Genomic DNA, 22644 nt, shown 5'->3' on the forward strand with positions numbered 1-22644 from the left:
AATAATTCTTACAAATGATAGAAAATTTAACATTATTATGAAAATCACAACCTGAGCAACCTAAAAAAAAAGATCGAAGGTGGAAGCCAGACAAAAGGTGGGAATGAAAAAGCTGTACGCAGTTTTTAGACCTACCCGGGTCTACTGTTATATATATACTTATATATAAGGACGCAATGAAACTATATATCAGATCAGTTATATCAGATCAAATCAGATCAGATCATCAGATCAAATAATTATGTGCTACAATTGAGTTGGCCGGTATGAACTTTTATTCAATATTATTCCCTTATGGTAAGTGCATGTGACCAAGTACATGTGACCTGGAAACTATAATTACCCTGTAAACACAAGCAAATAAGCTAAACCTACAACAAGTTATAAACACAAGCAAACAAGCTAAACCTACAACAAGCTATAAACACAAGCAAAGAAGCTAAACCTACAACAACCTGCCCTGTAAACACAAGCAAAGAAGCTAAACCTACAACAAGCGGCCCTGTAAACACAAGCAAAGAAGCTAAACCTACAACAAGCGGCCCTGTAAACACAAGCAAAGAAGCTAAACCTACAACAAGCGGCCCTGTAAACACAAGCAAAGAAGCTAAACTTACAACAACCGGCCATGTAACCATGGTAACAACAAGCGGCCCTGAAACCCTCTTCAGAAGAGGTTTGTAAGGATTCAGTGTCTATTATAAGGAGCTGAGAACATCCGCTACAATTAAACAACATAATATTATGTAGGTTGACTTGTTAATTTGTTAACACTTCAATGTAATTGTCATTCTTGTAGTAGTATTGTAGGAGTATTGTAGGACTGTAGGAGTATTGTAGGAGCATATTTTGCGAGAATAAAAATGTGTTCAACATTGAAAATGAAATGTTCATAAGCGAAACTGGAAATAAAGAACCACTGGCTCCACAAACTGAGCATAATTATAGCGATCACAATATTCAAGAAAAATGTGCTATATTTAGATTACTAGAACTTGAGAGTAAAAGCCAGCAACCATAAAGTACACCTGTCATATACTTCTGAGGTGTCATTTTGAAATACTACGAACCCCATGCTATTAAACATATCGCAAAGTTTCATATCATGTTACAAAATGAGCAAATGAACTTGGGTAATAAAAGCTTCAATAAAGTCGGCCCTATAACAAACTATATGTATGAAGGTGTTGCAAAGTTACCTTCTTGTCGAGCTGCGCGGTGCTGCAATAAAATTAGTCCTTCAGAAATCTATCAGCAGTATGTGCAGTACTGTTGTTGACAGAGTGTTCTACACTCTACTACTATCTCACTATTACCTTATTTGAGCAAAACCCATAATTGGGTAGAGTGGACCGCTGCCAGTGCCAGTGTCTCTCTTTCCCAAACAAAAGGAAATGATATTAATTTGAATAACCGTCCGTAAATGCAAAATGATACCGAGAATGAAATCGGTCGCTCGCTTTCCCCATTTATTCACGGCTTACGAAGTTGCAGACAGAGTTTTCTACACCATTTTATAACTATAACGGTGAATTTACAGTACTTTCCAGTACACAGTGCAACAAACAGAACAACAAACAGAACAACAAGCAATATACTTAGCTAACTGGGGGGCCAATACAGCAATACCAATATATTCTCACTGTCAGCTGTCACACGTTTTTATTGGGGCTGAAGCTCAGCACGTGAGCCGTATAAAACTGAGAACATCTTGTGAAATACCACACAATGACATCACTAGTAATATACCGGACACCTTTATTACATTAGATAGGTAGAGTATTAGTGAAGTGTGAGGTCGGCGTTATATGTTGTTTAAAAGCGGCGAGGCAAAGTTGCTTCAGTATGGCTGTATAAACCTATACACTTATACAATAGACTGGTATTAGATATATAAACCAAGTTAGACTGATACTGATAAGGTGTTAAAGGGAATAGCAGTATCTAACTAGTAACTACCATTACATAACTATATCGATAGTTCATTGCAGCTGAAAAGCAACAGGCTAAAAATAATCACACCGTCCAAAATCCAGCACACTTTCGTTAGCGTTCAAATCAAAAGAAACGTACCGATTATCAATTATCGATCATTATCAACACTTACATTTTGTTATCATTGAGACTAATCGACCGGTCATAGTTAAGTCAAACAAATGCACAACATGTATTATTACTACAACACTATGTCTAGGTATAACTATATACAGGGGATATAACCAGTAAACATGCACACAGGGGGTTATTACTGGTAATTAATGCAGGTAGATAATACTGGTTTTTATTGGTAATTAATTAGTCTACACTCTACTGAGCTACCACAATAACTGCTAATCAATCTACTCTACAATTACAAATAATTCTCTGCAAAAATAAGCCTGTGCAGTATGCATAGCGTATGTCACCTGTTTTAAGCGCAACCACGCGACGGAGGAGCAACTGAAACATATTTTTCACAATTAGATAATGTGTTATCTCAGAATATAAAGTCAAGTCTTATCAAGCAGACACCGGAGCTTTTTCCTGTCTTATTTTGTTAATGGTTATCAGAGATAAAAACTTACTCCCACTTAAATCGCTCGCCCAAATTTATTAAAAATCTTGTGAAAAGGCTCTGAGGGTATGAACGTGATTTCGTTCGATGTATTTTTGGACGCTGATTCCGAATAACCCCCATGACGTAGGGTAAATTACATGCTTCGCTGAGTAGAGCCATAAGAACTAGTGAAACACAGCGAAACAAATACAACAAATTGTCCCATGGCAAAATGAGAAATGCTCATTATGTCATAATATAACGGTGTTACATCTTCTCGACCAATTCTCTTGAACGACAGGGAATTAAAGTCTGGAATTGTGGGGGCGGGAAAAGGGTGAGGAATTGTTAAAAGGGCCAAGGTACTTTTTCTAATTCTACTGAGACTTGATTACCGATTCAAGGCTTTGACACGGATTTGATGTAGAAGTCAAAACTTTTCCCGTTCAACGAATTATTGCTAAAACCAATGATCACACTAACTTAGCGGTGGGAAATTCGTGAGGTTCCAAATTCAAATATATAGTCGTAATAAATATCGCCACTTATAATACCCCGTAATAAAGAGTAGCACGTGAAATATAACACGTAGGAATGTTTTCCGCCAACCAGGTTACCAGATTTGTTAAATTTCTCCCTGATAAACTTACAGAAGTGATGGCTGAAGGAAAATTAAACACGAGTCAAATCAAATCAAATCAAATCAAGGAAAATGACATAAACATCATCACCACTTCGAAAACAATCGTCCTAATTCCTTAACGAGCAGCTGTAAAATTAGAAAATCGAACATAACATGATCAAAATACATTTTATGAAAACTGAAAAATAAAAACATCATACCAAATGTTGCAACACCCGAATACCTGGTAAGTAAGAGCTATTCCAAATTAAAAAAAGGATTTCTGTGAAACTCTCGGTCAGGTGAAGTCTCAGTAAGTCTTTAAAGTTTAATGAACGAGCTCTAAAAGTAAAGTAAAACTGTAAAAGAGCAGTGGAAAAATTAAAAGCGATGATGGAGACTGGAATACCTTGGAGTTTGGACACAAATTTGCGGTCTGATCTTAAATAAACAATACTTTTTAAACAGCCCTCTTTAAATATTTTTACTTGTTTTGCTAGAATAGCTTAAGTTACTCATGTTTACATTTAACTAACATTAATTAAGTTCTATGAATATTTAATATTCACATTTAAAAGGATGCCGGGTCACATGAGCATTAACATTTAACAATTAACATCCGGGGAAACGATCGAACACTGACAGTCAAGTAATGCTGTACGTGACGCCTGTACGTGACGTTGTACGTGACGCCTGTACGTGACGTACTTGTACGTAAAGTTGTACGTGACGCCTGTACGTGAACATGAAGTTGTACGTGACGTAGTGCGTGATGGCGTTACAGAGCCGATAGAGATCACTCTTCTACAATTAATGTCAAAAAGGATAGAAAAATGCTTGTCCGGTAAAAAAGCTTTATTTAAAAAGAAATTTGACCTCGCGGCAAAAAATGACTTTAGTTCGGTGAAAGAAGCTTTAGGCTATAAAGCCTTATATATACGTATATGTAGGGACACACACTAAATTTAATGGAAATAATTACCGGACTTTATTATTCACGGACCTTAATGCCACAGACATTATTTTCACGGACATAATTATTCACGCTAAGGTCTTCAGCGTAAAAGTAATGACCGTGGACTGTGTATATATATAATTATAATTTGACCAAAACCCATAATCATGGGTAGAGTGGACCGCTGCCAGTGTCTCTCTTTCCCAAACAAAAGTAAATGATATTAATTTGAATGACCGTCTGCAAATGCAAAATGATACCGAGAATGAAATCGGTCGCTCGCTTTTCCCATTCATTCACTGCTTATAATATAACGAATTGTTTTGAATAATTGCATCAATCACATGCTGTGAAAATCTTTTTTGGTTGCTTTCGGGTCGATACCTAGTATTTTGGGATAAGGACGGTATATATAGTTAGTGTCCAATTAGCTGATGTTTATCAATTGTTGAATCTGTATTGCCGAGTACAGCTGCCTTCAGGTAGTTCTTCTTAATCTGTTACAATTGTAATTGTAAATGAATGGGAAAAGCGAGCGACCGATTTCATTCTCGGTATCATTTTGCATTTGCAGACGGTCATTCAAATTAATATCATTTACTTTTGTTTGGGAAAGAGAGACACTGGCAGCGGTCCACTCTACCCATGATTATGGGTTTTGGTCAAATATCATCTCTTTTTGATTATAATGTGAGGGTACTTTACAAAGTCGAAATGTAAACACATAACTTTATTAATAAGGAGGTAATTTCAATGATTTCGAAATTTTACCTTTGAAAACATTTCCTTGTGTTTAGGTAAGCATATCTGTCGATCACTGACTGAATATGGCACTTTTTACTCATTCAAGTTGGCATTAAATCCATATATAATTTCATTTAAATGTCGTGGGAAAGCAGAATTTATTCGAAATAACGAATGAGCAAAATTCTCACCTTTCGCACGTGCAAACTTTGAGCGGACGTTGCGTGCGCATCCAATACTGAATCACCGACAATTTTTGCATAGCGGTATTTTATATATAGTTTAATAAGCGTGCAAAGTTTCAAAAGATTTCAAATATAACTTCGATCACAACGGGACTCCAAAGTTTATCAAAATCGTGAAAACACCAATTTTCAGTGATTTTAGCAATTTTCTATCAATTTGGGCGTGTCCTCACGTGTGCAACGTTTTGATTTACAACTTTTAAACCAGCTTATGACACAATTTAGACCTTTAGAAAGCAAAATTGAGCTTCACAACCCTAGGGATGGCCCAACACTAGAGAATACTAGAACGTAAAATTAGTGTTTTTATAAAATTATTCTTCAAAAAAGCACTAACTTCAATAGCGAATATCTTTATGAAGGAGTAAGATAAGAAAACTTTCCGGTAGATTTTCAGAATGCTTGAACAATTATCTAAGGTGAAAATTTCCTCAGATTTTGAATAAAATTAATTTTTTCCTTTTCACTCTTTTGAAAAAAGGCAATAGTGAAAGGTTACGAATGGAGGTTTTGGCAGAAAAACGTGGATTTTGGAGATCGCGTTAGGCGGGTCTGAATATGATGTCATTCCGTCCGTTACCATGCAACGAAAAAGTCGCGCGCGCGCGAGAATTGCTTGCGGAGATGTGATGTATAGATAGCCTGTGATCTATGAATGCGCGGCGCGACTGTGTTTTCATGTATATGATGCATATAATGTATAATATTACTATTAGGTAATACCCCCAATTTGTACGTGGCACGCGTAGTGTATTGATATGTACATGAGTATAGTTTACCTTTGCTGATAATTTCTTGAATTACAGATACAAGTTAAGTTCTACGGCAATTGAACTAAATTTCAAGTGTTTCCCGTATTTGATGCATAATTTATCAATATTAATATCATGAAGATTGAAGTGAGCTGATTGGAGCTTATACTTAAATGTATAGTAAATGTGAAATGGAAATCTAGCGTCCGCCAAAACGAAAAAACGGGCGCAATTCTTGTTGTATAAAATAAATTTTAAAAGTTATAACTTTGTCGAAAATCAAGTTTTAAAAACGGTTAACTTGATGACGTCATCAAGGGGTGTTTATGACGTCGAATAATTTGTTTATACAATGTAAACTAAATAGTCAGAGACGAAACGGAATCTCGTTAGCTTTTCGTGTTAAAAGCGATTTCTCAACGGTTATCACCTCTCTAGATGATTCTTAAAACATTTGGACACTATTGCATTTTTGAAAAAAATGCAATAGTGGCGTTTTCGGCCACACCCTTTTTCAGGGTTTCACGGTCAGTCGAATTTTTGTATTTCAGCCCAGGAAGGTCTTAAAGACTATTCCGATACACCAAAATGTGCCTAATAGCCACATTTATATACAATTTATGAAGCAACATATACCTTAAAATGCTTCATTTCGGAAATATGGCCGAAAAACGGTTTTTGGCTTGACGCAGTTCATAATTTCCGTGATTTTTGGCATTTCCGCCTAGGAAGGTCGTAGAGACTATTCTGATACACCAAAATGTACCTAATGGCCACATTAATGTACAACTTATGAAGCAACATATACCCTAAAAGGCTTATTTTCGGAAATGTGGCTGAAAAACGGATTTTTGCCGAGCGAAAAATGACAATATTCACAGATGGGCTATTGGACTGTTAACTAGAAAGGTCTTAAAGACTCATGAGCAACATTTGTCACAAGATGTAAGATGACTCACTTTGTGTCCAGAAACTCCTACAAAAATTGGAGAATTATCTACTTTATTGGGCATCTCTCTTAATGGGCCAAGCCAGCAGCATATTTGTGTCTTACGAAAGGGCAATTTTTCAAAATTACGGTTTCTTATGGTCAAAGGGTCGGCCGCTAACAGCAAATTGTTTGCAATTGCCGACTCATGCACGTCATATAGTTATACTGAAAAACACTCACTTTAGGAGTCATCAGTAAATAAGTTTAACTACTGCATGATTTGTGAAAACTCCAACAATTAATTTTCATTGGCACCAATTTAGCCAAAATGTAATGACCAGAATTCAACTTTTGATTTATTTCCGGATTCCATGAAACCATGATATATGCTAAGAATACCAGACCTAAAATAATTTGGCACTGGATCCGGGCCAGACTGTTGCTTGACCACTGACCAGTACCCCACTTTATAATTATAATTGACTTCACTCATGCCTCGACCAATATTGGTCTGTAATCCCTGGATTGAGATCTGTTGGCTGCAGTTAAATTTAGCTCATTTACCATAATAGTAATACCGCAGTGCAGTGGTTTGGTTCGCATATATTTTCCCATCGTATGATAATGTGTGTCATTCCCTCGTCTTTTTATCAATTGGTTACTGGCTGTCTCTTTTGTTGTTACAGCTGCCTCGACATCTTATCTAGGGCAGTGGGCACTAATACATTAGTACTAGAACATTAGAACTGTAATTCTAGAACTTCAGATTAAGATTTCTTGGCCGAATGGCAGGGTTCGAAATTCGACTCTAAAACGTTCAGTTTAGGAGTGATTAGTAGATAACAACTGCATGGTATGAGAAAAATCCAACTAGTCAAGGATCATGCTGAATCAAAGTGTTCCTCGACTTGAACTTAAGTCTTGTAACCTACTGGGGTTTGGACCACTGTACCGAATACGACCTGATATTAATTTTAGGATGTCGGGAAATTCATTAAGATTTTTATTCTTTGGTTTTCAATTGTGCTACGAGTTTGAGTTGATAACACCGAACTTCCTGTTTGACTCTCACAGAGAGGAACCAAGGCTTAGGTTCCTCTTTTTGGCTCTGAGATCCAACTTTAAGATCGGACTTCGGAGATCCTCGCGTCGGAAATCATGTAAGTGTAACATCAGTACCGGAGATCAGACTTTTTTGCTTGATATTGGACCTTTAAATCTAATTATATACTCGAAACAGCACGGGGATTAAACAGGAATTAAATTAAACAGGAATTAAACATGCACGGGATGTAACCAAGGTTAAGTGAGATGAGATATACCAGCTTTCGGGGTTACAAAACCCCATGAAAGGCAGGCATAGCATCCTAAATCCTCAAGCTATCCTCACGTTGACCATCTAGGTCCAGACTCCAGCCTCTCATTAAAAACCAGCTATTAGTATTAGGCCCGAGATCCGTAGAGTCCCGTGAGTAAGAGATCATTCAGATTTTGATCCCCTACCCGCTCTAAAGTCCACTTTACCCAAAGCTGGAAAAATTTCACATGTGAAACCTCAATAGCATCTCGAGACCTTCTATTATAATACAGGGTGGGCCAAAAGTCAGTACCCATACGTTGGGTCTTATACCTCCGCCGGTATTCTTGGTACATATATCATGGTTTCATGACACGCATAAATAATAAGTTGAATTTTGGTTTAGCACACATTCTATTTAAATCATGGTGCCAATGAAAATTAATTGTTGGAGTTTTCACAAATCATGCAGTAGTTAAACTTATTTACTGATGACTCCTAAAGTGAGTGTTTTTCAGTATAACTATATGACGTGCATGAGTCGGCAATTGCAAACAATTCGCTGTTAGCGGCCGGCCCTTTGACCATAAGAAACCGTAATTTTGAAAAATTGCCCTTTCGTAAGACACAAATATGCTGCTGGCTTGGCCCATTAAGAGAGATGCCCAATAAAGTAGATCATTCTCCAATTTTTGTAGGAGTTTCTGGACACAAAGTGAGTCATCTTACATCTTGTGACAAATGTTGCTCATGAGTCTTTAAGACCTTTCTAGTTAACAGTCCAATAGCCCATCTGTGAATATTGTCATTTTTCGCTCGGCAAAAATCCGTTTTTCAGCCACATTTCCGAAAATAAGCCTTTTAGGGTATATGTTGCTTCATAAGTTGTATATTAATGTGGCCATTAGGTACATTTTGGTGTATCAGAATAGTCTCTACGACCTTCCTAGGCGGAAATGCCAAAAATCACGGAAATTATGAACTGCGTCAAGCCAAAAACCGTTTTTCGGCCATATTTCCGAAATGAAGCATTTTAAGGTATATGTTGCTTCATAAGTTGTATATAAATGTGGCTATTAGGCACATTTTGGTGTATCGGAATAGTCTTTAAGACTTCCTGGGCTGAAATACAAAAATTCGACTGACCGTGAAACCCTGAAAAAGGGTGTGGCCGAAAACGCCACTATTGCATTTTTTTCAAAAATGCAATAGTGTCCAAATGTTTTAAGAATCATCTAGAGAGGTGATAACCGTTGAGAAATTGCTTTTAACACGAAAAGCTAACGAGATAGCCTTTTAGAACGGTTGGGATCCGATTGTGTAAACAATTATTTGCAAGACCTGTGGTCGGAAATGGCTGTATCTTTTATACTTTTGAATCTATGGACACTTAAATACAGGCCACAATTGACTGGCAAAGCGTCTATCCCTGAATAAATATATGTATGTATATCTATATCACGACAATCTGTCGTAAAACAGGGGTTCCAGAAAACCCACTTCCCGATACTCCTGAAGCTTGAAACTTTTTTGTAGTCGATTTGGTCAACGTCTAGATGCCCTGCAAAGTTTCAGATCTTTAACTCAATTTTAACATGGTTTTTAAGGCACCTGAATATGGCGATTTTGGGTTTTTTACCGAATTTCGTATTTATAACAGTGCTGGCGAGTATTTTATGCAAATTTCTTAAAAATCTCAACATAACTATTTTTTATTCCTGTCATCTTTGACATCAAATTAGAATGTTTTGAACTAAAAATAAATCTGCTGAACGACTTCCGATGAGTCTTAATGCCTGAAAAACTCCCGCCTCCGGCCGGAGTGCACGCTTCGCGTGCACGAAAGAGGCTTGTAACGTGTACCAAAGGGGGTATAATAGTAAAGGGGGTACATAGTATACCCCCAATAAATGCAACGGTCGTGCTTGCCAGCACTGTGATCGATAAGGTACGCTATAGACATACTCATAGTTTGCGCTGTGTTCTGATACCCTATAGTTTGTGCTGCGTTCTGATACACAGGTTAAATGAACCTGGTGACTGATAACAGTTTGTAACATATATCACAATATTTCAGAAAAACTCCTTGGAAAGAAGATAATTACGAAAAAGACCCTCAAGAAATTGATGAATAATCCAAACACTCCCAACGTCGGATACGCTCTGATTGAAACTTATTTTTTCAGTATTTTACTTTTTAACTGTACCATTTGGGAGTGGTGCAACTGACCTTTTAAAAACTATGATTGATTTTGGACACGAAGGGAAACACACAAATTTGGCTTGGAAACTTCGTTTATTACATCGCTAGAGCCTACAAAAAAGAAATAAATTAGTCAGATAAAATCAATCATAATACTCAGTCAAAGAGATTCAAAAATTTATAAAAAGGTCATGATTAGAGAATATCATGAAAGTCGATCAGAAAATGGAATACGATAAAATTGTTTCACTGATAGCGTGCTGCGTGGTAGATAAAATTTATAAAGAAAAATGACGCAAAATTGGCACAAAGTTGTTAAAATTAATTAATTACAGAAATTGGTAAAAACCACAAAAAACTATCTTTTAATTTCCATCCTATTTAAACCCCAAACATTAGTTCTAAACTTTGCACAAAATCTAGCCTCTTCCCTATCTAATAGGGAAGGTTTAGTCTTTTTCACAATCCCGAATTTGAAACAGTCAAAACTGAAAGTGTCCTTGTGTACATCGTAACAATGCATTGATAAGGCTGAGTGCTCGTAGAGGGCACGGTCGTCAATGTTGAACTTGTTCCGGTGCCCATTGAGCCTAATGTGGAATGGAGTCAACGTCTGCCCAAAGTAAGTGTCCTCAGATCCCTTAATAGCCCTACACTGCTGGCATTGTGCAACGTAAATAATGTGCTTATCTTTGCACGTGAGGGATTCGTCTAGATTAAGCTCCATGCCGTTGACCATGATCTTAGAGTCAAGATCGAACAATACCGGGCAAGTCTTGCATCCAGGGGCTGAGCACTTCTGTGATGTTTTTTGGGGACATTCAGCCTTATTTCCAAGTTGTCGATTCTTCACTACCCTGTTCCCGATTGAAGGATGTTTTCGTGTGGCAAATATCACACGTATATCTCCACATATCCTCCTGATGTCCGGTCCAAGTTCGTGAATCAACTTCTTCAGCTGAATGTTGTCCGAAGAGTGTTGTACTGAAAAGACTAAGTTATCAGCGTTCTCACTCTCCTTAGACCTGTTGGCTCCGTGGGTGTTCTCCAGTACTCTGACAACTGCTCTCGGCTCGATCTCCTCTAACTTAACGCTGTTATGTCCGCTTTTAGATAAATCTGCTTTCAGCTCCATTAAGTCTTCTACACAGGTTGAGTCTTGCGAGTTCCTTTCTATGATTCGTATCATCTGGGAAAACGCCACAGATTCGAATACATGGTGAGGATGAAAGCTATCCGTTCGCAAGTAATTCCTAGCATCTGTCTCCTTTCTGTAGAGTCTATATTGGATCTGGTTGTAAGTATCCAAGGTTAGAGTGATGTCAAGGAAATTAACAGTTTTACCGATTTGTTGGTCAGCAAATCTGATTCCAAATGGTTCTGCCAGTTTGTTCAGTTGCTCCACGAATAGATTGAACTGTCGGACTGTTCCTAACCACACCCCAAGTACATCATCAATAAATCTCCTCCAGAGGTCTACCAAACTCCAGTTTTTCATCTTTCCTTTGATCTGTTTAAACAATAGCCAATGCATCGTCACATCTGCCACTTGTCTTGAGATACAATTTCCCGTCGGGATACCCTCCTTGTTAATATATCCCTCTCCCTGATAAGTGACAAAGGACTCCCGGAAAATCAGGTCAGTGAACTCATGCAAAGCCGCTTTTAGCTCTTGTGAGAAGTTGGTATCACTATTGAGGGCATCCTCAAGAGCAGTAAGCGCTAGTTCAGGCCTGATGCTAGGATATAATGCTGCCACGTCTAGAGTAAAGAGCTGCAAGTTTCTAGAAGCGCCCTTTAGCGTCTCCTTGTTGTAGCTGTTGATCTGAGAAATAATGTCTGGGGTATCCAAGATGAACTCCTCCTCACAGTATTTTCTGCTGATCTGAGTGACGTACGGGCTCACAAACTTCTCTAAACGATAAAGGGGCCCTCCTTTAGTTGCGTGAACTAATCTGACAGGTGGTATAGTCTTTGCCTCGATTTGTTCTTGAGATAGTTTGTGAACCTTGTATAAAGGGTACGCATATGGTATTTCAGGGCGGATTTCAGGTGCGTGGACCATGTTCCCCTTGTCATTTATACCTGTGATTCGCTTCTTTACCTCCTCAGAGATGATGTTCAGATGATGATGTTTGAGGACTGCTTCCTTCACTTTCAATTGAGTCTGCTCCATTTTCACTCCTACACTTATCTCCAATTTTGTAAATTTTGTCTCCTTCTCCAGTTCAGATTTAACTGTATCCATCACGGTCCTATAGTCCAAAAGCAGCGTAGCTCCACCTTTGTCCGCACTCGTGACGAATATACTTTGATCCTCTATTGATTTCAAGACCCAGCCCTTTCCTCTCTGTTCGGCATCGGTAAGGTTTGAATGTGGTTCGTCAGGATTTGGGTTTGTGACGAATCCCGTCAATCTTGTTTTGATTTCATCGAACAGGGGATGACTGTAGTCTTGTGGAGGGGATGACTGTAGTCTTGTGGATGCCTTTTAAAAACTATGTACACAGGAGTAATAATCAAGATATAACATGTTTTTATACTAATATTTTTTAAAGTTTGACAACAATGTACTTTATCAATCAATTGTGTGGTCCTATAAGTGGGTATAGTAGTATAATCGTATAATGATCCATTTAACCGATTCTTCCCAGTTTATGATGATAATCCCTCGCTGAGAGGCGATTTTACACTTTATATGTCATTTTGTAGGCCGAATTCAAGAAGTTACATGGACATATTATTATAAATGAGAAGTACGTATCATACCTGGTTAAAAGTACGTACTGGTACGGTTAAATTAAAAGTACGAACTAGTACCGGTGTTTATAGTTTCAATGTAATTTTACAAAATTGCGAATTTTCATTTCACAGGTGCGTCGTTGCGTTTTACAAGCATTATGAATTAATTATTAGCTTCTTCCACGAGTGAATTTTACAAAATTGCAAATTTTCATTTCACAAGTGTGTCGTTGTGATCACTCACTGCAACCCATGGTGTGAATGGTAGTGGCTCTCGTGAGAGCTGCGAGATTAACACGACTGCATATGCCTGGCTGGAGTTGCGTCCTGACTATGGTGCATTGAAATCTGTACCGAAAGGACCGCGCCGTGGTCATACCACAAACGAAAAGCAGATCGAACCCTCGTTCCTAACTTATTAGCTTCGCCATGCTGTTTGTGTTCATTAGATTATATTACCTTTTTCGTTAATGTCGAATCTTGTTAAACGACCTGTTACAACCCACCGCTTGAGACCTGGGGTCACACAGTGATCATATCGTGTCACCCAATCAGTGAAGATTATTTGGTGGTGTGATCGATGGATAGAATTTGATTGACTTAAAATGGGAGGCAGAAAATTCTTAAAGATCATGTACAGCTGTAATGATATTGATGTACAGAGTTGACATGTGAAGTGTGAACACTAACCTATATCTAGCCCATTTCTAGGTCAATTAAATACTACTGGGATCACATCACTGATTATACCTTTATACGTCACTATATGGAGACATGATCTGATCGCCGTGGGACCCCTGATATAATTGGGGTCCCTCTAAGTCGTGCAGCTGAGTGCAATCTCGATACATATTTGAAATTTGAAGTTGTTGAGAAGCTTGGATTCACGTTTGACATGATTGGTGTTCAAATAGGTAGTAATAGCTTAATAGAGTAATAGTATATGGACACGTTCATTTGAGTTTGAGGATATTGGTAAATATAAGTGACCCTATTAAAAGGCACAGTGTAATTGACTTTGTCACACTATGAAATTACACAAACCCTTGATTGTTCGGATAATCGTCTCATCCTCTAGGCTAACTTTTTCACTTAACGTTATCTTAATCGGAGATAATGTATCGCTTAAATACGGCCGGCACGGAAATGGTTACAATTTCACACTATAAACATGTGACGGAGTAAATATGGACCCCTTGCTGCCGTTTTTGACCACATTTTTGAGTGTCCAGTTGATTGGATGGGTACATATGACCATTACCTACATATTTGAAGACTTTTTTCGTTATATAGTGCACTCAGGTTTGCTCTGTCACACATTTAAGAAAAACATGTGAAGAATGTTTAGGGCAATTTTGTCACATTTTCAGTGTCTTTGACAAATTAATCTAAAATTGTTAAACTTGAGCTCTGATGTTCTGGACAATATTCTACCGATTTTTTTCTGAAAGAATGTTGAACTCTAATAGAGTCATAGAATATATAGATCTTCAAAATAGGGGCACGGCATGTTTACTTTGTCACATTAGTTATTGTAACTTTATAAGATACTATTTCATTCTATAATCATTGTTTTTTAACCTATTTACGATTTCGTATCATTTTTTGTGACAATGTTACCATCAACTGATCTTAACTTGCATCAACTACATTGTCATCATGTAAAGTTTTCCCGCCTTTCAAACCAAAATCAGATATAAATAATTCGCCCAAAATTTAAAATTCCATTTATTGTGACAGAATTAACCTCATTTCCCAATAACAAAGTGCCTGTATTAGCTAACTATTCGAAACAACATATTTTAGGGCTATGATTGGTAGATCAACCATCAAATAATGAATTAAAAGGTTTTAGAGGACACCTCGCTCACAGTAGAATAGAGGTATGGTATTCTGAGTGTGACAAAGTTACCCAAGTATTGCCTTGTAACCGTTCGAACTTCGATCCGTGCCCTTTAACCAATGTTGTATCATAATTGTTAGATTGACCTAATCTACTATATTTCAGACCAAGGAATGATAATTAGACAACTGCAGTTAACTAAGACACACAAAATGTAACATTTGAACCATTATAGTGTCTAACAACAATAGATTGTCTTTCTGAGCAGTGCATATGTAATTATGGGAGTATGGCCACTATGGGTTACGTGGCTAATAGTAATTTTCAGAACTTCTGAACGTGCTAGGTTAATAGATGTCAAAATTAAGCCACTATCGTCGAAAACACTATCATTTTTGTTTACCAATATCCTCAAACTCAAATGAACGTGTCCATATTAGTATATTATACTTATACTTTTTACCGCATCAAAAAATATCAATCACAACCAAAGTTATGAATATAGTCATAGCATGATCGTAAATTAAAATAGGTAAATAGGTGAATGTGAGCTAGTTATGAAGTTATGACGTAACTTGCTCGCGCACGTACAATCTCTTGCCGTTGCTATTATATTAGCAACGGCGCAGTAAACCTAATGAAATTACAACATTATTCTAACGTTTATTTTACCTCACTTCCGACAATAATGATAAAAAATCTAAAGTCTAAATCTAAGAATGCTAATGCTACATCCTATTCCTATCCTTTTTAAACCCTGATAAAAATGGCGAGGTTTCAGCTCCATTTGCAAGCTGAAATTGGCGTCACCAGGGTAATTTTTTTGGTCGAATTCCAGTGTTTTTTTTCTATGTCCCCGTTGCCGGGGGGATTTCGTCAAGTTTAAAATATAGTATAGATCTTATATTTGTACTAAATTATGATGGTGACTTTGAATCTTTCCTTAACAACAGAAATGAAACTTTGAGATTATATATATAATAAAATAATTATAAAACTAGCATAACATAACACTATAACATAGCTAAACATAAATAAACATTAAACCTGTCAACAAAATCTTTTGATAGGTCCTGTTAAATATATAATAGAACTGTATTCCACTTTTTTAAATAACCAAAATATTAACATGTGTAAAATAACGGCATACGCATATATTCTTAGATTAAGTTTGTGTATAACAAGCTCTATAGTATAATTAATTTTGCAAAACAAAGTCGTCCTGATATTTTTCGTTCAAATCCTCAAATTCCATAAAAGTTTAAAGTTCATGCTTCGGTCATATCTGTATAACATTCAATGTATTTTGCGAGTCCATTCGTCAACTTTGTACCCTTATATTTCTCTGCGGATCGAATAATGTATTAAATTTACAGTTCAACGGGAAATACAAACAAAAATCAACTCAAATTGGAAGAATACTTAATTTAACTTTAACATCAGAATAGTTTCTCTAATAATATTTAATTTTATCTTTTGAGGGATTGAAATTATAAAATTGTATTAAAACCACAGTTACATTTTAAATGCTTACAGTTACACATAGTGGGTTGTTTGTTTATTAAAAATTTGGAAAATTTTTACCAAAATTTGTACAGTAGTCCCTTTCTATAATGCGGTTTTTAGGATGAAAGAATTAGCGTAAAATGACCACGTTGTACAGAGTCTGAGTTCTACGTTGTACGTTAATTTTATAGAGGGAGTGAGCTATTGTTTGTTACTGCAATGCAGCAGTGAGATAAATAAGGGTATACTAAGGTAGCGTACTAGCGGGTTACCATGGTAGCAGTGATAAGTATAAGGGATGCTTGCCGGTCAGTTTTTAAAAGGTCAGTTTCACCACTTATAATGGTAGAGTTTAAAAGTAAAATACTGAAAAAATAAGTCTTACTCAGGACGTTTCCGACGTTTTGGGTTTCTGGCTTCCTCATCAATTTCTTGAGGGTCTTTCTCGTAAGCTTCTTTCCAAGAAGTTGTTCTGAAATATTGTAATATATGTTACAAACTGTTATCAGTCATCAGGTTCATTTAACCTGTGTATCAGAACGCAGCACAAACTATACCGTATCAGAACACAACACCAACTATAGCGTATCAGAACACAGCACAAAATATTTCTGTAGCGTACCTACCTTATCGGTCATAATTATCACGGTCCACGGACATTACTTTCACGCTGAAGACCTTAGCGTGAATGATTATGTCCGTGAAAATAATGTCTGTGGCATTAAGGTCCGTGAATAATAAAGATCGGTAATTATTTCCATTAATTTTAGTGTGTGTGTCCCACTGTCCCTAGCTACTTATACGACATACGTAGATATGTGTGTAGCCGATTATTATATTAGCTTATTAGTATACTAGGACAAATATAATCACTCATCAGTCACATTCTAGAGTTCAGAAAAAGAATAAAACAATTATTAAAAAATCACCACCAATTTTCACAATTTTCTGGAAATGTTAGGGCCGTCATGAGCGTGAATAATTATGTCTGTGAATAACTTATCCGTGATAATTATGACCGATAAGGTATACATAACACAGCACAATCTAGCATATCAAAACACAGCAGAGTATATTATATAGTTATACGTACTTGGTACACTCCATGTGGGTTGTTCCGGACATTTAGCAATCTCTAATTGGTCTTTTACCTCCGCCAGTTCTACCTTGCACGCCCCTGTGGAAATGAAATAAATAACATTTTTAGATATTTCTCCCTCAACATTGTGTCTCACGATAAATCTTTATTATTAATTAAAGCAATGATGTTGTCTTGTTAGACTTAGAAAAAGGATATGGACCAAAACGAGGAGATGGATTGGACGTAGGACAAATTGAAATGGCCATAGAACAGTATAAAGTGGAGTTGCCCCCCCCCCCCCCCCCCCCCCCCCCCATGAAAAAAATTATTCCTACACCCTTGAAAATTATACTTGTATTTAAAATGATAATTTATCTATCTATGGTAGTTACAAGAGAATGCGCGTGAATACATGTGATCGATGATATTTAATACCTGCTCGCGTCCAAAGGGTGTTAAGGTTAATATCACTGAGAAATTAACGGACAGGGTTGAATAGATTAACAAATTCACCTATTTTGCATGTTGGAGGTTCCGAGAGTTGATCGCCGTCACAATTTATGGTTGGGGATCCAGAGATTACGAACCCTTCGTCACAGGTTACCGAGTAAGTAAATCCAGACCCTATTGTCAGTCTATCCGGAGAAACCACACCGTTATCAATAGTTGGCTTGTTACAGACAAGTACTGAAATACCAAAATATATTTAATTATTGAGTGGTGATCGAAAATATTTAGTTTCTCGGTTTTACAGATTTTTGGTATCATTTAATTGTACGTAGTTGCCCCACACTGTGGGCCCACCGCGCGCAAATCACTCGATCTACACTCGACTGTCACATGACATTTTTAACACGTTCTCACCCAGTGGGAATACTGAATAGTTATGAACGGTGACCGACAACTAAGAACCTCTCATTCCGGGCTCCCACAGGTATCACATCACGTGGCCCAATCAGTGACTTATCATTTGTGATGTGATCCATGTTATTACCAACCATCCTAACAGCCAGACCACAAAGAACCTGGGTAGGGTTTATATGACAATTTAGTAAGTAGCTATAGCTGTGTATTATGAAGTACATTAAGAAGTGTTTGAGATCTCGGCATGTGTTCACATAACGGACGTGAGCTGGGTCCGAAAGGGGCTGGTTCTCGTATCTAAGGATGTGATCCGAGCATGCAATGGGAGTGATACGAGACATACAATCTCAAGTACGAGAGCTGATTAGATTTTCCAAGCTTGCATGTTATTGTTAATTAGTTAACTAGGTAAAATTGACAGGTTCTCAGTTGTCCGTCAGCCGTTATGAATGACTATTCGAAATCCTAACCCTATAATTTGATCCCAACCCTAAGCCAATTCCTAACAAAGGCATATGCTGAAACCCTAACCGGAACCCTAGAGAGAAATAAGACCAACTTCCTTATATGGTCATATCACGTGATCAGGATAGTTTTTCACAATATCTCGCCAGGGAACATTTTAAGCCTATGTCATGTGTTCGAAAATACATTCATTCAGTAAGCTATGTATTTAAAAACAAAATTGATTTACCATTATATTTTCAATGTTTAAAAATAAATAAAAAGTGCAGTGAATCCAATTTGCACTAGTATTAGTAACAACAAAATTGTGATTTTTAAAAATTTGAAAATCAGAAAATGCACGTTGCGATTGCTTTTCTTTTGCGAGTTTGCAGATGGCCGCTCAATTTCCCGATCTGTGATGGTGTATTTTATCATATTCCATGGCTTTACTTTTATAAGCATGCAGATATGGCGAAGTGACCGCTTTCATTTACTAATTCGCTTGCCCAAAAATTACCATTTGACTTTGTTTATGGTTTTGCAGCCGAAAAAACGGTTTTACATAAACCCTAATCCCAAGCCTAACCCTTACCATAACTGAAACTCCGAAGCTATGCATAACCCTAACCACAACCCTAACCTTAACCCGGCCGAGCCCTAAACAATCGAATTCGTGTTTAACTAGCCTGTCACGTGACCAAAACAGTTTTTTTCCCATAACTCTTCATTCAGGGAAGCATTTATACCCTACGTCATGGTAGGTGATTCGGAATCAGCGTCCAAAAATATACCAAAATTTATCACTTTCATACCCTTATATTAGGGCCTTTTCAAATTCATAAGAATTTTCATAACATTTAGGCGAGCGGCCGAGCGATCTAGTGGGAGCGGGGCGACATCTTTGAGTGTGGACACGTACCCACGACATACGACGGTCGCAAGCTACCATAATCCATATATACGAAGAAGAAAAAAAAAACCTCGTTCGCTAACCCATAATTGTCCTTGACTTATTTGTGCTTTCGGCACTTGAGTCATGAATCGGGAAGAAATATATTAAGTCAGTTTCACTCAAAAATTAAGCGGCCAGGTAGCGCAGTTGGTTAGAACGCCTGTCTTACAATCGTTAGGTTGCGAGTTCGAAACCCACTGACTGCCTGGTCGTGGGGTGAGCGTCGTCGAAGTTCAGCTAAGGATCATGAGTGGTCTATGCAGCCCCCGGTCTACTCAGCCGAATACTCGAGAAATCGGGTGTGAGGGTTAAATGAGGAGCTGCACATTGCAGCAAAGTCTCGGACGAAGAAAGTATGGTACACACTACCTTAACCGTCACTGGCCAAAAAGATCCTTCGGCTTCCTGTAATTGGCTGGTTGCACTTGTGTAACATTGTGGCTGTTGGAATACACCGAAGTAAAAATAAGTGTCTAGATTTTTAAAAAAAAATGTATATTTGACTAATTTATGGGCTTCGAATTGCAGGATAAATACTGAAAAATTCATATGTTCTACCTGGTTCTATTAAGTAAATCTCTGAGTTGCACAGATTCTCCTCGCACAATTCTATCTCAAAGGTAAAATCACTAAAATCCTCGAAAGATGCAGCAAGGTCAGATTCTATTTTAGCTCCTCGGGAATATGTTGCGTCTACTAGTGCCTTGTCCATACAATTATGACCTCTTATCCAGTTTTTGTCATTACCGGTTACGAACGATACATAGGTGGTTGAGCATACCTCCTCCCCCTTGCACCAGACACGGTCGTCTAGTTTACAGGTGTCTGTCTTGTCTATTGGTGCTAAATACGAGTCTTTGCACTCGTAACAAAGAAGCGATTGAGCTCGTGCCACCATTGCCACTATTATAGCTATTGCTATGTTCATTTTAGCTTCTTTTCTTTAGCCTTAGGCTACTGTAGATTTAATGTTAATAAATATCAGTTTTGATAATCGCTGACCATTTCAATTTATAATTATATGGTGTTGTAAATTCATGAAACTATGAACTGATGAACTATAGACTGACTCCACTGACTCTTTAACCTCTGACGGTCAGAAAATTTAACATTGTCCCTAAAATTTTTGAAATTTTCGATCTCAAGCAATCAAGGCAACTACTGCAAGCGAAGATTGCAACTACAGAGGAGAAATAAAATCTACACCTTGTTATAGTTGTAGAACTCGCTGTTCGTTCGTTTGCTTTCCACTTATCTCATGCGGTTCAAGTATAATCATTTGCACATCGTATAATCATAATGGGAGCTAATTGAGACAATTGATCTCTAAGAGTTGGTGCTTAACTCACCTCACAAGATCGAAACTACAAAGGAAAAATTAAATCTACACCTTGTTAGTTGCAGAACTCACTGTTCGTTCGTTTGCTTTCCACTTATCTCATGCGGTTCAAGTATAATCATTTGGCGCACATCGTATAATCATAATGGGAGCTAATTGAGACAATTGATCTCTAAGAGTTGGTGCTTAACTAACCTCACAAGATCGAAACTACAAAGGAAAAATTAAATCTACACCTTGTTAGTTGCAGAACTCGCTGTTCTTTCGTTTGCTTTCCACTTATATCATGCGGTTCAAGTATAATCATTTGCACATCGTATAATCATAATGGGAGCTAATTGAGACAGTTGATCATTAAGAGTTGGTGCTTAACTCACCTCACAAGATCAAAACTACAACAAAGGAAAAATTAAATCTACACCTTGTTAGTTGCAGGACTCGCTGTTCGTTTGTTTGCTTTCTACTTATATCATGCGGTTCAAGTATAATCATTTGCACATCGTATTATCAAAATGGAGCTAATTGAGACAATTGATCACTAAGAGTTGGTGCTTAACTCATCTCATAATCAATTGTTAGTAAGCAAATACAACATAATTGTTGCTATCATAGCACACCGGGTAACTGATCGTAGGTACTCCGTTTTATAGATCTAAATTCTATGGTACGCTATATTTCGACCACAGATCACATTTTATAAAATCACATACGAGTTACGACTAGGAATCGAGTACTAGTTTAGGGATTTAGCTAAAATTTCCAACCGCAGGTTGCTAGATATCAAAAATTTTGTTTGAAAATATCCTAAACATTTTAAAAATCAATACATTATTTGACCAAAACCCATACTCATGAGTAGAGTGGACCGCTGCCAGTGTCTCTCTTTCCCAAACAAAAGGAAATGATTTTAATTTGAATGACCGTCCGTAAATGCAAAATGATATCGAGAATGAAATCGGTCGCTCGCTTTTCCCATTCATTTACAATCGTAATAAATTAAGAAGAACTACCCGAAGGCAGCTGTACTCGGCAATAACGATTCAATAAACACCAGCTAATTGGACACTAACTATACTGCCCTTATCCCGAAATACTAGGTATTGACCCGAGAGCAACCCAAAAAGATTTTTGCAGCATGTGATTGCTGTAATTAATCGAAATTTATTACAATTCGTAAGCCGCGTGAATGAATGGGAAAAGCGAGCGACCGATTTCATTCTCGGTTATTCAAATTAAAATCATTTTCTTTTGTTTGAGAAAGAGAGACACTGGCAACGGTCCACTTTAGTCTCTACCCATGAGTATGGATTTTGGTCAAATATCATCTCTTTTTGATTATAATGTCAGGGTACTTTACAAAGTCAAAACGTAAATTCATAACTTCATTAATAAGGAGGTAATTTCAACGATTTCGAAATTTTACCTTTTTTTAAACATTTCCTTGCGTTTAGGTAAGCATATCTGTCGATCACTGACTGAATATGCCACTTTATACTCATTCATATATAATGCCATTTAACTAAAATTCTAAAATTTGCTGTGCATTTTTCAGAATTTGGCCGCCAAATTGTTTTAAATTTAAAGG

The 22644-nt window shown here is 37.2% G+C and overlaps 1 protein-coding gene across 1 annotated transcript; it reads right to left on the reverse strand.

Moving 5' to 3' along the window:
- Positions 1-15869: 15869 nt before the first annotated feature.
- LOC134822155 (uncharacterized) lies at positions 15870-20673 on the reverse strand. Its single transcript, XM_063833062.1, has 5 exons — positions 20279-20673; positions 17971-18144; positions 17470-17553; positions 16762-16848; positions 15870-16215 (listed from the first exon to the last, which is right to left on the reverse strand). Exons 1-5 carry the CDS (start codon positions 20646-20648, stop codon positions 16139-16141), a joined length of 792 nt encoding a protein of 263 aa, XP_063689132.1. The 5' UTR covers positions 20649-20673; the 3' UTR covers positions 15870-16138.
- Positions 20674-22644: the final 1971 nt, after the last annotated feature.

Source organism: Bolinopsis microptera, chromosome 10, assembly GCF_026151205.1.
Source record: "Bolinopsis microptera isolate Bmic1 chromosome 10, MBARI_Bmic_1.0, whole genome shotgun sequence".
In the NCBI taxonomy this organism is placed as follows: Eukaryota; Metazoa; Ctenophora; class Tentaculata; order Lobata; family Bolinopsidae; genus Bolinopsis; species Bolinopsis microptera.

Excerpts from the sequence above, each read along its gene's own strand:
- LOC134822155 (XM_063833062.1), bottom strand. The coding sequence starts at position 20,648 with ATGAACATAGCAATAGCTATAATAGTGGCAATGGTGGCACGAGCTCAA. Across the intron at positions 18,145-20,278 it reads GATTTACTTAATAGAACCAG|TACTTGTCTGTAACAAGCCA; the intron begins GTAGAACATATG and ends TTGGTATTTCAG. Across the intron at positions 17,554-17,970 it reads ACCTCCAACATGCAAAATAG|GGGCGTGCAAGGTAGAACTG; the intron begins GTGAATTTGTTA and ends TCATTTCCACAG.